Here is a 17,204-nt window from a genome sequence, read left to right on the forward strand (position 1 = left end):
CGGCTTTTATCTCCAAAACATCTGACATGTGCTGCTGTCCCTCTGATGTACTGTACTTCCTGATCCTATCCATCTGTTTACTCCCAGAGAGAACCTCAAGATTTCAGTCTCTGCTACCTCCAGCTCTGCCATCTGTCTTTTCCTCAGTGCGACTGTCTCTAAGCCATACAATATGGCTGGTCTCACCACTGTCTTGTACACTTTCCCTTTCATTCTCTCTTTTAAACCCCTTCCAAGCTTGTGTGTGAGCAGTGATGATGACATCTGGATTGTCCATCCATATGTCTGGCCTATCTGTGATTCGCTGAGCCCACGAAGCATGCCGATTGTTAAGCCTTGTTAATTTATTATATCGTATGCCAGTGTGGCGTGCCGGAAAAGGTATTTTCCTTTGCCCTGTTTCTCTCTGGTTCTTATCAGTTCATGTATCTGATTGTTCGGGGGAAAGAAGCTTTTTTGCAGTCTATTTCCAGTGGCTTTGACTGCAAAACCGTTTTCCAATGCCGCATGCGGCATCTCAAACTGTCCCCGGTTGGGATGGCTTGAATCCGTAAAGGTCCACTTTTCAACCCATCTTCATATAATTTGTCCTCATTCATGTTCATGATAAAATAGCACAATCTTTTTCTACAGTCCGTGTCTCATAGGAGGGCTGTGGGCAGTTCAGAAACCTGTCCACCAGTGACATCGGCGTTTCTTCTTTTTTTTTAAACAAGGTTTTTGAGTGGTGCAACCACTCCTATAGACAGCTATGTGTGTGATTGTGTCCCTGGCTGTGTCCGAGCATGAAAATAGCGTTTGTTCACCACCAAGTGTCACTGTTGCACAGCCTAACACACACAGGCCAGGGAGGAGGGCTTGTACAGTACAGCATCACTCACTTCAGACTGGTCAGATTTTTTATTTTATTTGCCATTTTATCATGATCATTTAAGTGAGGACAAATTATATGAAGATTGGTTGAAAAGTGAAGTGGTCCTTTAATGATTCCTTGATCTTTACTGACACAACGTTCATCGTATAAGTACAAACCAGGCTTAAGAATTAGATGAGTAACTTAGTGGTTACCTTTGCCCCAGGTGACTGGCCCTGGTTATTAGCACACCCAGGCAGCCAGGTCAAAGGTCATACAGTACATGTACTGTATGAGGTCCTCATGTGCTCACAACTTTCCACCCCTAATAACTCCAATGAGTTTTTACTGTCTGTATGCTGTGGCTAAAGGAAACATTGAGAGAGATGTGTGTTCAGGAGGGGGCGGAAAGTTTGCTGTAAAAGACGAGAGGTTCCAGCAATTTTATTTTCATATCGAGGTATCGCCTCTGTTGTCGGTTGGAAATAACCTCATAATGTCCAAAACTTTTTTCTGGATTCAAATCCAAAAGTAGCAGATCTACAAGCTCGAAACGGGTTGCGTTTCCAGTATGCGAATCTGCTACTGTACTTTGGATCATTGTGTGCACTCAAGACATTTTTTGTCATGCATGCCGTTTTATTTAATGCACAAACTGTTGTGATCTAAAAGGCGAAGCTGATGGAGCACAAAATGGTGATGCGTTATCTCGGGACAGTTCACTGTACATTTCCACTCTGTCTCTCGCACGACGCACTACACAAATCTGTAAAGTTAACGGTCGGCTTTATACTCTTGAAATTGTAGATTGTTGTGTTAAAAAATGGCACGATGCCAGAACTCTCTAATATCGTGCTTTGGAAATGGCATGTCATATATATATATATATATATATATATATATATATTATTTCACTTAAACACTATGCGATACCAGGCAGTTTTTCGTCAACATGGGTATCTTTAAAAATGTGTGTCAAAAGAGAAAAGGCAGACCTAATGGAATGTAACCCGTCATGTCACTGAACAACATGCCAAAGGACCTCCTATTGTTATCATGACTTAAAGACATGTCTGAGCGTCGCTCTTTGTTTATTGAGCGTAGATAATGTTAACAAGCGTGGACTGATCAGCTGACGTCGTCAGTCGTCGCCCTCACACAGGCAACAAAATGAGGAAGCTGCCTATATAATTACAAACCATAAAACGTAACAACGGCTTTATGATAACGGAACTAGAAAGTAGGCCAAGTTGAGCGTCTGTCTGGTGTTCTCTCTCTGCTCTCCTAATGACACGCGTCGTGAACTGTGGTGTGAAGAAAATGACAGATTGAGAGACAGGATGAACGCCGTGCTGTTTGTTTGCTGCTTCCAGGCCGCACTGCATCTTGGCCACTTCCTGGAACAAGGTAAGAGCTGTGAACACACTTGGTGGAATGTAACTAAATTGCATTTACTTAACCCATTTAGGACTGAGAGCAGATTCTACAAATGTCTCCTATTCTAAATCATGGCAGTTTTCTTAAAAACATATGTTTCTATGTCAGTGGTTCTGAGACTAAGGCCCCTTTTCCACTATGGGGTGGAACCAGAACTATCCAGAACCTGAACCTATTTTTTTTAGTTCTGAGTTTGTTTCCACAGCACACAGCGCGGTACGGCACGGTTTCAGACCAGGTTCTCAGAACCTTTTTTCGGCCCTGCTTTTGAGGTAGTACTAACACTGAGTTCTGGGAACCTATGGGCGGGGCCAGCAGCGCTGCTGCTCTCGATTGGTTGAGCTGAGGTGACAACACTGAGGAGACCGGAGCGAGGCGAAGCGCACAGCCAGTCAGCCACACAACACAACACCGCACATTTTAAACTTCTGAGTGCGACACAGCGCCGCAGACACACAGAAAAATAACCTGGAAAAGCACACAGAAACACTATGGCCACGAGAGAGGGAGAGAAAGAAAAGAGCGTGTGTGTGCGTGAGGGAGAGAGAGAGCCATAAAGCTGTCGCGACGAGTTTGCTTGCAGTTGTTGTTCTACCGCTAACAGCTAGGCTAACTGCAGAGAGGGGTGTCCGGGGGTGTGTGTGTGCGAGAGACTCGAGAGCCATGATCTATTCTAAATTGTCAGAACAGAAGCACAGTATTATGAGGCTAATGCTACTGGAGATTATTAGAGTATATTGTTTTATACATGGACAGCAGTGTGCACTAGACTTTTTTTTTCAGGGCAAGGCATTAGGCATATCATTACTAGAAATGTGCTGTACACAATACTACACATTGGAATAATTAAATTCAACTAGCACAACGGTTAACTGATTTGTATTTGCACATTTCTTGATATTGACATTACAACTGGACTGGATGTTATGGCACAATCTGCTCAAGAGGCACTAATTGCAACCCACACTCATGTTAAATGCTATATTCAAAAGGTGGGTTATCATTTAGCATCATATGAGCTATACGAGGATGCCCCCCCCAACTGGTCTTATGCATTTAAAACGGGTGTACTCCCCACATGGAAAGGGGCAAATATAGCCTATATAGCGGCAAATATAGCCTATATGCAGAATGTATGCTGCATCCATGTTCATACACTACAGTATGTGCATATACAGTATATGCATTATGTATAGGAAATACATGTGACAACTGTGGCATATGTGGCATATAAAAATATGTTCATATTATTGGTTTAGAAAAGTACAATAAAGCAAATAAATGTGAAAATAGACAATCTACAAGATTGTTTATTTTCAAATGCCGAAATGTATTTAAGTACAATACTATATACATAGGTACTTTCCACCACTGTTGAATAATAACCAGTCATTATTTAAACATGAATATCTCTGTATTCCGGGACCCCCCCCGGCTGTGCCAAGAGGGGTCCCTGCCGGCCGAGCTACTCAGCAGTGGGGGAAATTGTGTGTGTGGGGGGCAGACTTAACAGGTTCTTGAAGGTTCTGGTTATATGGAAACAGAATCAGAACTTGGTTCTGGAACTTCACAGGTTCCTGGTAGTTCTGGGATCTGGAAAGTTCTAGTTCTGGTTCTGGTTCCACCCCATAGTGGAAAAGGGGCCTAATTCATGTCAAGGACCCCGAAAATATATGTAATACTTAGTACTTTTACCCTCATTTGAAAATATGTTGTTTGAGGGACCTCAACAAAGACTCTAGTTAAAAACGTTCTCTGTGAAAGCATATATTCAAAGATTTGCGCCACATTGTCATGATTTTAAAAAGAAAAGAAAATAGCAGATCTACAAGCCCATAGCGCTGCACCAAGTGCTGCGCTATGAGCTTGTAGATCTACTATTTTTCTAAATTATAACGATAGCTAAAGTATAACAATACATAAGTGAGGTACTTTTGCTTTACGGGAGCATTTCCAAATTTGCAGTGATTTTACTTCTACTCCTCTACATCTCAGAGGCAAATGTTGCACTACTTACTCCACTACATTTATTTGAAAACTTGACCTACTAGATACTTTAGATTATTACATAATTACATAATGGATATTAAATAATGGATACCTATGTATGATGAGTTGACCTACGATAAGTATTTAGTATTTTTTATGCCAATACTTTTAGTACTTTTACTCAAGTACATTTTGAATTCCAGACTTTTGTCTCAGACAAAACTGTTACTTTTCAGGATTCAAATTCAAAAGTATAGCAGATCAGTGTGAGCTTGCAGATCTGACACTTCTGTGTGTTTTGATACTGATCAAGTATAGGGCATCATTTCCATCAGCGTTTACCTGTTATCTCTCCTAATGGTACCAACATCAATACAGCATGGATAGTGGACAAAATATATATATTCAGAATAAATAAAGGCCCGATATGAAAATGGTTGAAAACCACAGAAGTAGGGCATTCATTTACAAATAAAAACTGTGAACTGATTGGTGCAACTCCCCCCCCCCCCCCCCCCTCCTGTCTCTCTGTTTCTGGCACAACAGCGCCCCTACTGGTACTCATACTGGTGCTCATTAACGTCACATAGGTTAACCACACATAGGTGAACACGGACATTGCTGTTCCTTGGAGTGGTTGCACCACTCAAAAATGTATTTTGTTAATATGGATATAAGAGGTGTCTGCCAGACCAGAGCCCAACCCCCTTTCTGAAACCAGCTCCTCGCCACTCGCCCTACACACTTGCCCTCGATATGCGCGTTCACGCGAGGCTGCGCCATATTAAGTGTCGTCCGAAACCAAGCAGCCTTGAGTGGAAGTGGCTTATAAAGCCCTCAAGAGAGAGTCTGTGCCGATCTATTGCCTTGTGCAGCCCTGCTCTCTGTCCACATGGAAACCGCGACCTACAAATGGAAGTACCACCACAAATAAATGATAAATAAACTCCTCCTAAACAATCTTCATCTGATGCAGAATAGACAACTCTCCAACTGATGTTCACAAGGGCTCTTTATTCACCCCACAGTGAAAAACTAAATGAAACCACACAAACAAAACAACTTTTAACACAATCATTTATAAACACCATGGATGTATATGACATGTAATTTTTGACAGTCATGCTGTATTTCCTTTTTCCATATTAATGAAATCCACATGTCACACAAACATACACGATGCAATGCAATATAACTATACAAACAAAATAACTGGTAACACAATTGCAGGATGGTAACCATGGCAACGAATGGTGTCTGTTTCCTGTTTCTTCACAAGGAGGGCGAGTGTATTTCCAAACAGTTTTTTATACCCATCACCCTAATCAAGGGAACTTGATTCAGCTGGAGGGGCACTTCCTGACGAGGGAACCTCACGAGAGCACTTCAAGTCAAGGGACTGGTTTCAGAAAGGGCCATAGAGTAAGACAGAGTTACGACATTGAGGGGGCAGAAAACAGCCTGGTCACGTGGTTCATGTACTCGCACGAGCCCAATGCATTCTGTAAACTTCCGGTTGTCCCCACTCTGTCTCTGTGCCAGACGACAACAAAAACGTGTATTTCTTTTTTCTTTCTTCCAGTACCGCTGCGTTTCATTGGTCTGGGGGACTGGGGTGGCTTTCCGTTCCCTCCCTTCTACACGCCCCATGAGAAGGCGGTGGCGGCGGAGGCCGCATGGCTGGCCCAGAACCCGGGCCTGGACCTGGTGCTGAGCCTGGGAGACCACTTCTACTACAACGGGGTGAAGGACGTGGACGACCCGCGCTTCAAGGCTAGTTCACACACACCCCTGACCCATTCAGGACGGGAACCCCTTTTTAACTTTGTTTTTATTTCAGTTTAGGCAACTTCACAGAATTATAAGCATACATATGCCTTAGAACTGCTTTTTTATTTTTTTCACACAACCTCAGCTGTTTCATACTTTCACAGAATATATATATATATATATATATATATATATATATATATATATATATATATATATATATTATACAATCATACACACAAACAACTTCACATACATTTACAATTATTCACAATAAAACAAGGGAAAAAAAGACTATTATTCACCATAAAACAAGGAAATAAAATACAAGTATGGAGACATGACTGGAGACAGAGGAAAGCATATGAGCGCCAGAAGCCCTTTTGGTGTTTTTAAGCATTAGTGCGGCACCGAGTGCCGCGATAAGAGTTTGATCAGACTTTGAAGATATGGGGGTGCCATACCTTTTTGGTTACTTTGAAGGCCAGCATCAGAGTTTTGTAGACATGTGAGAATTTTGGCTGGTTGAAGACCAAGCGTGCTTGAGTCATTGTGGATCAATTGGAGAGGCTTAAGTGCACATGCGGGCAGGCTAGTAAGGAGAGAGTTACAAATACAATAGTAAAGTTTTGATATCACTGATGACTGGATATGGAGCTGGGCTGACTCCTGGGTGAGGAACTAGTCAATGGTCTATTGACTAGTGGACTAGTAGCCTATTTGACCAGGGGTAGGCTATCTATACTTTGACTTGACTAGTGGACTAGTAGTCTATTTGACCAGGTGTACCCCTACCCTCGGAGGTGTTAGATATTTCCAACTATACCCTCATCGCAACACCGATGAACACAAAGGCCTACTTACAACCTTACATTTAGATTATTTGAGTTGAGGTCTGACTGATGCAGAAGTGAGCAAGACAGAAGGAACAGGAACTGACAGACGTGGTGCAAACAGTATCTAGAATAATGGAGGTAGGATGTTGTCATCAAGCCGTCAACCTTATCTCTTAGTATCTTGTCAGTGGTCAGCGCTTGGCAGCTGTTGTGAAAAGAAAATTAGCAATTTGGAACTCCCAAAGCCACTATATAGTATATAGTAGTACAAAGCAGAAATGAAATACCTCGCATAATGTTATCTAGAGAATGTGGTCTGTTGGGATAGTGCGTGATGCAACATTTGTGGCAGTTGGACAAGTTGTGTTGCTGTAGCTGCAACAAGTTCTAAGAGACAGAGGGCGATAAGCTGATAACACGTTCACAGAGGGCAATCAGGGCATGTTTGGTCATTCAACTGATTTCACCCTGAGGCCAGAGAGAAGAGAGAGAGCCTTCCAATCCAGTGGAACCACCGCCCCCTTGTGGCAGTAAAAGTGAAGGTGAAACTAGAATCACTTTTATGTCGACATGAGTCCATGTTCTGACCTCTGAGCCGTGATGGAAGCTTAAAAGTAGGCTAGTTTGAGTAAAACTAAAAGTAACAATACCACAATATAACAAATATTCAAGACAATACAATTATGAAGCTACTGGTTTGTCGGTGTGCAAATATAATGATGTATTTGCCAGAGAATCACTGCTTTAACTTAACTAAGCATTGTCATTCTTTAGCTATTGAAAAATAGCAGATCTACAAGCAGACCTACGAGCTTGTAGGTCTGCTATTTTCGAAAAATCGTAAAAATGCGCCACAAATCTTTCAATATATATTCTTTCAGAGCGAACGCTTTTCTTATGTGTACGTCAGGCCTAAATGGTTTAACTCACGTTTCCTCCACAACAGCAAACATTTGAGGATGTTTTCTATCACCCGTCGCTGCTCGACGTCCCCTGGCACCTGGTCGGAGGGAACCACGACCACCGAGGCAACATCTCTGCACAGATCGCTTACTCCGACAGATCGCACAGATGGTAGCCTACATATTTAGTTTGTCACTATTTGAACTATTAGGTACTATTTGAACTGTATGTGCTTTAAACCCAGTAGTTCTTACACTTTTCCGTGCCGACAAGGACACACCCATCTGAAAAAGGTTTTGTGCCAGGGACCCTCAGAAGAGAAGATGTATGTGTAAGCTATGTAAAGAAATAAATCTAAATTATTCAAAACTCTCCGAAGTTCCAAAAACTATGTCAAGCTATGTAAAGAAATAAATCTAAATTATTCAAAACTTTCCGAAGTTCCAAAGGTTATGATATTTTAAAAAGCATGAATAAAAATAGCAGATTTACAAGCTCACACCATTTTGAGCTTGTGGTTTGGCTATTTTCACAATAGTGATCCGTGGAACTGGAGTCAAACTAATGTGTATGCGATGCTGCCTAATGCTTGTCAGGGTCCTCAGTTCAAAAAATATGATTAGTTGGTTTGGGGAACCCTTGTAACTAATGTGATTTCTTGCTAGGAACTACCCAGCACTCTACTACTATAACTAAACCTACAAGTTTTGCTTGGTAGGAACTTTTTCATGAATGAATGCCAAGTTAAGTTATTTCTTGATTAAATTAAAGAAAAATCTTAAATTCCATAAATTATAAAACAATATTGTTTAAGTAGCAGTGAAAATAGCAGATCTACAAGCTCACAACGCGGCGCTGTAAATAAACCTACATGTGTTCTGCTTGGTAGGAACTACCCAGCCCTCTACTGTAAATAAACCTACATGTGTTCTGCTTGGTAGGAACTACCCAGCCCTCTACTACGACCTGCTGTTCAGCGTTCCGCACACCAACGTGACGCTGGCCGTCCTGATGATTGACACCGTGACGCTGTGCGGCAACACCTACGATGAGCTTCAACCTGGAGGACCGCAGGACGCTAATGCAGCGGAGAGGCAGTGGAGATGGATCAGAGAGACACTGGAAAACAGCAGGTTAGATAATGTGGCCCTCGGGTTAATATCAGAATACTGATATATTATTCATTTCAGCTGTTACAATTGCAAACATGACCTGCTTTACTTCAGTCTAAAGCAGTAGCTTAATGAGTAGTATTAAAATGTCATTGTCTTTTTTTATGTCCTATGTATTTGTAAGTAGCACATAAAGTTAACATAATTATAATTAAATGCATTTGAAATCGAATAAAAATGTTACTTGTCAGGATTCCAAATGGAGAAAAAATAATTCAGATTTCTATTCAAATAATAGCAAAAATAGCTGATCTACAAGCTCAAAACGTGTCGCACTGTGACGCGTTTTGAGATTGTAGATCGGCTATCTTTGCTACGACAGTAATATGCAATGTGGGCCTCTGGAGTGAGTGTGTAAATAATCCGAAATATAGTGGACCTCTGGAGTGAGTGTGGAAATATAGTGGCCATGGGCCGCTCCATCGTTAAAGTTGCAATACCTAGGCCTACAGACAGTACAATGGATCAGACACTGATGTGTAGGACTATACCGGTGCCACTAGGTGGCAGCAGAGACTCAGTGTAAGTACTGAACAATTACTTCATGTTGGCGGGGGGGACATTTTATGGTCTACTCTGGCTTTGATTCAGTATTTATAGATATTCGATAATTTGATCAGATGTTCCCCCTTCCTACTGTAACCACCTGTAACTTCAAACTCCATATTAACCATGTTAGATTGATTTTTCATTGATGTGTTGCATTAATGTAGTTCCAAGTTCAGTGGGTTTGTATAGGAACTAGGAAGGGGGCGTGTCTGAATGCATATCAAATACTGAATCAAGGTACTTGATCTGGCATATATATCCCTATTCTGGGCAAAATAATAATAATAAATAATGTTCGACAGGTGGCTGGCATCTCATTTAGAGATAGGGTGAGAAGTTCAGTCACGCGAGAGACACTCAGAGTAGAGTCGCTGCTTCTTCGCCTGGAAAGGAGCCAGCTTAGGTGGTTCGGGGCATCTGGTTAGGATGCCTCTCGGGAGGTCCCCCTAGGGAGGAGACCCCGGGGCAGACCAAGGCACAGTTGGAGGAAACGCATCGACTCACTGCCCTTGGAACGCCTCGGGATCCCCCAGGAGGAAGTTAACAATGTTGCTCTGGAGAGGGAAGTCTGGAGCACTCTGGTGGAGCTGTTGCCCCCGCGACCCGACTACGGATAAGCGGTTGAAGATGGAATGTGAAAGAATAGCAGATCTACACACAGTGAACTATTTCCGCTATTCATCATACCACAAAACACATGGGGCTCAAGTCGTTAAAAGCCAAAGTAGTTCAAGTATTGGACATTGCATTTCATAACACTTCAGTCATCTACACCTCTACTGAAGTTAGAGTTAACCATAACGTTATACATCACCAGTGAGTGATGGTGGTAGAATAAACAATGCATTCCAGTATCTGGAATGTTCACCTGTCATCTGTCAATGAGAAGCCGCATCGTTTGGGGGATTAGAATCGGAGCCAAACTTAATGAGGAGGAGTCGGTAACAATGTGAGCTTTGTTTTCCGTGTGGTTGGTACCTTGACAACACTGACATGTCAGCACACCAGCTCTAATGTGGTCTGTAAGACAGAGGTAGGCAACCTTAGGCACGGGTGCCACAGTGATCAACTGGCATAAGTGTGTGTGTGTGTGTGTGTGTGTGTGTGTGTGTGTGTGTGTGTGTGTGTGTGTTTTCAAATTAAATATATATATAAAAAAATAAAGTTTAGCCCGTTAAATTAAGCCCCCCTCACATACAAATAACATGCAGCACATAATTCTACATTAATTCAAACTGATACTGTAGTTGGGTTATTGACTCTAATGGCCATCACATCCATGCAGAAGAAGGAAATGAAGGGTTTTATGTGGACAAAACAAAATCAGTTGGAGATATTGGATGTGTATGACGTAGTACTGGTATTGGAGCAGGTTTATTCTTCTTTTTCTGAAATCTGATATTGGAGAACACACCCTGTTAGACAGGGAGCATGCAGGAACAATGCTTGCTGTCCCAGCGACACAGCTCTCATTTCTGTCCTAATTTCAACCTGTGTCCCACACACAAGCGGCCATAGCTGAATGGGCAGAGTATAGACAGGGTTTGATTTCCAGTCCCCTCTCAGCGATGTTTTTGAGGTGTCTCTGAACAGAACAAGCCGTCTTTATAACCCCCAACATGTGCTAAAGTCTGATCGCTTGGTCAGCCATCGGCCGGGTGAAGCCAAAAACAGAATTTATTGGATCAAATTGTAGAGATGCACAATATTGAAATGAGTGCAGTGCCCGCTGCCCGGTGTCGAGTCGTTCCACACCCCCACAGGGAGTGCAGTGCCCGGTGTCGAGTCGTTCCACACCCCCACAGGGAGTGCAGTGCCCGGTGTCGAGTCGTTCCACACCCCCACAGGGAGTGCAGTGCCCGGTGTCGAGTCGTTCCACACCCCCACAGGGAGTGCAGTGCCCGGTGTCGAGTCGTTCCACACCCCCACAGGGAGTGCAGTGCCCGGTGTCGAGTCGGTCGCATACACCAGAAGCAGCACAAAAATCGTATCCACCAAACGGTAATGGAGTGCAGCTTTAAGCCCTACAAGTAATAAGTATACTGTCCTTCATTGTACGGTAAACGTCGACCATAGAGTATGCGCATGTATAAAGTGAGTGGCAAAGTGGCAAAGTGAGACTTTTCTGTTTGGATGTATGGGCTGTCAAGGACAGAAAGTAGTTTTTTGCCACTGAGTAGGCGTTCCCGAACTTCCCGCATAACTTCCGGGTATGGTGATGATGTCACATGCTTAACCTCTATATCTATTCTACAAGCTCACAATGCATTGTGATACATTGTGTGAGCTTGTAGAGCTGCTATTTTAGCAAATACAATGTAATTTAATTTATTTTTATCAACAATGAATTGAAATTGTAGTTAAAAGTGTACTGTACACATACTGTAGTTCACATCCACCATCTAATATGATACCTTTTAGCTAAATGTTACACCTGATCATGATTCGTGGTTTGCACAGTAAAGCCAAGGGTCTTCTTTACACACCCAATATGTGTAGCGTTACAGCTCACAGGAATCATTGGAATGTCACATGCAAGTGTTTCAGAAACTTCCTGAATGAACAGCAACAGCACTCCCTATTGGTACTCTAAACATCGGGACATAGTCACATAGGTTAGGACATAGGTGGGCAACTTTAACGATGGAGAGGGCCACTATATTTCCACACTCACTCCCTAGGGCCATATACTGTATTACTGTCATAGCAAAAATAGCCGATCTAAAATTAACATTTTTATGTCATTTCAAATGCCTTTAACTCCTTAATTATACTTGTGTTGAGCATTGAGCTACTAATTTAGACTGAAGTAATTAAAGCGGGTCATGTTTGCATGTTGTGGAATTGTAACAGCTGAAACTAATATTATATCAGTATTTTGACATTAACCTGAGAGCCACATTAGGGCCCTGGGTTAGGACATAGGGACATTGCTTTTTGAGTGGTTGCACCACTCAAGAATAACCTAGAATCTATCGCGTTCTTGGTTTCAGATTCTAAGCAGCAGTTCTTTGCTTTCTTTCCCTCTCGAGCGTGAAAGAATGTAATCTGGGGGTCAGTACTAGTCATTTATCACAGCGGTAATCCTTTTGTTTGTGGTTTCACCAAACTGGAGTCACGGACAAACGGACCCACACAGGCACAACGTGTACGCAGAATGCACCGTGTTCTTCTGCCTGCTGTGTGTGTGTGTGTGTGTGTGTGTGTGTGTGTGTCAACAGTAACAAAACGCGTCTCCAGTGTGTTGTGTTGTGTTGGACCTGAATGTGTAACAATGTTATCCATCTGGATTATGGAACCGGTTTTATGGCCTAAAACAAAATCTGTACTGCTGACATATTATAAGCCTGAGAACCGTTTGAAGGCTGGCTTTGACACCCTTTGTTTTTTTTTTAAGATTTGTTTTGGGGTTTTTGCCTTTTTGATAGTTAGGCTACAATTGAAGATGGACAAGAAAGAAGGGGAGAGACATGCATGTCTGTCTGCAAAGGTCATCATGAGCGGGACTCGCTTGTAGATCAAAATTAGAATCCTGAAAAGTAACCTTTTCATTGATTTTAAAATGGATTTAGTTTTAGTTATGATAACTTTATGAACTAAATACAAATTGTACACAAAAAGACAATACCACTAATACTAGTCGTTAAGTATAATTAAAGCAGGTCATGTTTGCATGTTTGGAATTGCAACAGCTGAGATCAATACTATATCAGTATTCTGATATTAACCTGCGGGCCGCATTAAGTTGTTATCAGTAACATGACATTGGTAATCGGGTATAATCATGTATTTCAACTATGTTGCCGATCTAAGTGAGTAAATCTTCTTGACTAAGAAACCACTTCAGATGACTAAATGGGACTAAAGCTAAATGCTGTGTTATTCAAAAGACTGAGGGCTATATCTAACCCCTTACTCCGTATTCCTAAACTTATTTGCCATTTTTTACAATTTTGAAAAACCTTTTAAAATACTTCAACTAGCCGATCTACATCGACACGTTGTGAGCTTGTAATTTGGGCTGGGTGTGATAGAGCTGGGTTTTCTTTTTTTTCTCCCTAAAATAAATTGATCCCACGATTTTCAGGTCAGAATGGGTTAACAATGTGCTCAACAACAGGTCCCAGTATGTGGTGGTGGCTGGACACTACCCTGTGTGGTCCATCGGTCACCACGGTCCGACCCGCTGCCTGGTGGAGCGCCTCAGGCCAATGCTGAAGAAGTACGCCGTCACCGTCTACCTGAGTGGCCACGACCACGACCTGCAGGTGTGTGTGTGTGACGTGTGTGTGTGTGTGTGTGTGTGTGTGTGTGTGTGTGCAAGGATAAATGTGACCAAATTTGACTGAGACTGCCATTAGACTTTAGCAGGGTATCATAGCTTCAAATTGACATATTGGTTGTTCAGTTTGACCCACCAGTTTTGGAGATATGGCTTATAGAGTAATCAATGTCTTGCAGAAAACAGTGAATTGAAAAACAGGCTTGAAAGGTTCACTTCTGTTAGACCTATAGCTACATGTTTAAGCATTTATTTCATATTTACATGTCGATTTCAGCTCTGACACTTATTTCAGACATGCTCTAGTATGTGAAGAGTATGCCTGTGCTATTAATTCATTTTTGAAAAAAGAAACTGGTGAAAAGCTGGAATTTGCGCTATGGCAGTCTCTCAGTAAAATCTGGTCACAAATGTGTCCGTGGCAAAGACTTGGTCATGTCCGTGGGAAATGTTAGATTTTCTATTTTACACACCATTATAATGTTCTCATTTTGATCAGAGAACACCCACTTACTGAATGTCAAGTCTCCAGGTTTTCTTCAGAAATATGTACGGCAATTATTTATTACGACACTGACATAATTATTAGGAGTCCAACTAGTAGCCTACTAGTGGTTCTCAGATGTTTTATTTGGAAGGACCCCCTTAACTCTTGTTAAAAGGTTTACAGACCTGTTATTCAAGGCTATCTATTTACAGTATGCGTTTCTGGTAATATTATTGTCCACTCATTGTGTATTGTGTCTGTGGCTAAAACATCATGTTGACAAAAATGTCGACCACAAGCCAACATGGTGCCAACTAGAGACTGGACTGTATGTGTGTTGTATTCTCACCTCCCGGTTCAAATGCTATATACAGTATATATATATATTTGTTTTTTCAATCAATCTTTTTTTTTGTTGCACAAACTGATACATGACTCGCATACACAGACCGACTTCACTAACACATAGACAGACATACATACATACATTATGCATACATACGACCATACATCATCATCTTCTTAATACTTCATGTAGTCTTCGAAATCATAAAACCTTTGTACTTAACAGGAATGATCCCTTAATTTGCAAAACCCCCTTGATAGTATTTCTGCGCATTCTCCTCCTATATATATTCCACAACTGGGCCCCCAAACTAGGAAAAATCCATCCATGGATCCATGGAGAACATGTTGTGAGCCGTTGTGTGAGCCGGAGCAGTTGCAGAACATTGTGGAGCCAACTTGATACAAATGCTATCAATGACACTGAAGGGGATTAACGTCACGTTTAATCAGACCATTGAATGCGTTCGGTAGCCTGACCTACTAAAGATCTCAGTATACAGTAGCTGCGTTCCGTGCGTTGATCACGGCTTCTGTTTTGACAGCGACAGAGAGAAACTAGAAATGCACTCTGTTGAGGTCGCCAACTTGCGCCTTGCACACCAGTAGGCCATACAATACATGGCCTATACTGGCCTACCGCGCCACGAGCTTGTAGATCCGCTATTCTTTGAAAAAGCTTGAAAATGTTGCGCAAATCTTTGAATATATATTCTTTCAGAGCGAATGTTTTTTAACTCAAATATTCTTTTTCAGATTTGGGTCGCGGCCAAATTACATCCAAGTTTGGAGTTCCTTCACATGAAATAGTTTGAGCTATTTTCAAAATACCCCCCCCCCCCCCAAAAGCAAAGATTTGAGCTAAAAACGTTCGCTCTGAAAGAATATACTCAAAACATTTGGCCCACATTTTCACAAAGTTTCAAAAATAGCAGACCTGCAAGCTCGTGTAGCGCGCCGGCGCGCTACACGAGCTTGTATAGATCTGCTATGTTTCAACAGCTAAAGCATAACATATAATGCTATTATAAAACACCAAAAGGGGTTCCTGCCCAAAATGGTTTAAAACCCCCTGCCATATATAACCGCTCCCCCTCCCACAGTTCATCAGGGAGGACGATGGGAGCTCGTACGTGGTGAGCGGGTGCGGCGTGGTCAGCGACCCGTCCAGCCGACACGCGGATGCCGTCCCGCTCTCCTGGCAGCGCTACTCCAGCCCGGCCAACCGCACGGCGTCCGGAGGACTGGCCTACTTTGAGGTCACGGAGCGGCAGATGACCGTCAGCTTCCTGCAGACCGACGGCAAGTGTGTCTACCAGACACAGCTGGCCAAGCGGAGCCTCTGAGACATTGTTATTTTGTTATCTTTTTTTTTTTTTATCCCACAATTTCGTAATCCATTTTTTTTCACCCAGTGTCAATTATCTAATAATTCTGGGCTCTTACACTCCCTCTGCCAACCTGGGTGGCGGCAACGGACTGACCTCATGCTTCACTCAATGCATGAAGAGTCCAAGCCACTTCTTTTTTCACCTGACAGAGGGGAGTTTCACCCGGTTTGGATGTAGCGCGTGGAAGGAACGCGTTATTCCGACCAGTTCCTTTACCCTCCATTAGGCGCCTCCCGACTGGCCAGGGGGAGGCAGTTTAGAGACCAGGATTACTGCATGTTTTTTGTGAGGGTACCTACCTACCCTAGGGGACACGGGGAGAACATGCAAACTCCACACAGAAAGGCCCTTTCGACAACCCCGCCACGGGTATATGGGCACTGATGACGGGGAAGAGATAACGCACCCCCCAGTGTCCACCAGTGACTCTGAGATATTGCTGGACAACATTGACACAATGGATTTTGTGCCAGTGGCCCCTCAGAAGTAGAAGCAAAGATTTGTTTTAGTGGTGCTAACCACTCCTACACGCAGCCATGTTTGTATGTCTCTGAGTCTGTCTCTAACACACACATGCAGTAAAAGTATTCTCAGGTCTACAATCTCACCGTGCAAGTACAGTACAGTACAGTGGGCCTGGACTGGCCACTTGGACGGATATTTTTCAGTATAAAAGTGGTGGTATTATAAATAAAAAATATCTTAAAGAATAATTAAAAAAAGGCGGGGGCAGGACCTACGCTGCTTGGGAAGTCCCCCTGAAAAAAGGAGAAAGAAAAATAAGAAAAAGGGAAACCCCTGGATTCTCACAGTCCAACGTTGGCAGCCCTGAGGACTCTCGCCAAACATCAAAGACTTTTTTTTCCTCAGGGAACACCTTATTATGTGAATCATCTCACTGGTCACCAGTGGTGGAAAAAGTACTTGAATGTTTTACTTAAGTAAAAGTAGCAATACTGCAATGTAGAACTATACTCCATTGCAAGTAAAAGTCCGGAATGCAAAATGTACTTCATTTAAAAGTACAAAAGAATTGGCATCGAAATGCACTTTAATTACCAAAAGTAGAAAGTGCTCACTATGCAGAATGTTCCATTTCAAGGTTTCAAATGTATACAAAATATTTTGAAAATAAAATGGTAGATCTACGACGCATTGTGGTCGGCTATTTTCAAATGGCCAAAATGTAT

At 42.4% G+C, this 17,204-nt stretch overlaps 1 protein-coding gene across 1 annotated transcript; it reads left to right on the forward strand.

Annotated features, from left to right (window-relative positions):
• Window positions 1–2,119: 2,119 nt before the first annotated feature.
• LOC310868117 (tartrate-resistant acid phosphatase type 5-like) lies at window positions 2,120–15,969 on the forward strand (the record flags this gene model as incomplete). The annotated part of the gene is made up of 6 exons (XM_083778379.1): window positions 2,120–2,260; window positions 5,862–6,052; window positions 7,832–7,959; window positions 8,730–8,921; window positions 13,630–13,777; window positions 15,727–15,969. The coding sequence occupies exons 1-6, from the start codon at window positions 2,194–2,196 to the stop codon at window positions 15,967–15,969; spliced, it is 969 nt and encodes a 322-aa protein (XP_083634505.1). The 5' UTR covers window positions 2,120–2,193.
• Window positions 15,970–17,204: the final 1,235 nt, after the last annotated feature.

This window comes from Protomyctophum parallelum (genome assembly GCF_964188405.1).
Source record: "Protomyctophum parallelum genome assembly, chromosome: 12".
Taxonomy (NCBI): Eukaryota; Metazoa; Chordata; class Actinopteri; order Myctophiformes; family Myctophidae; genus Protomyctophum; species Protomyctophum parallelum.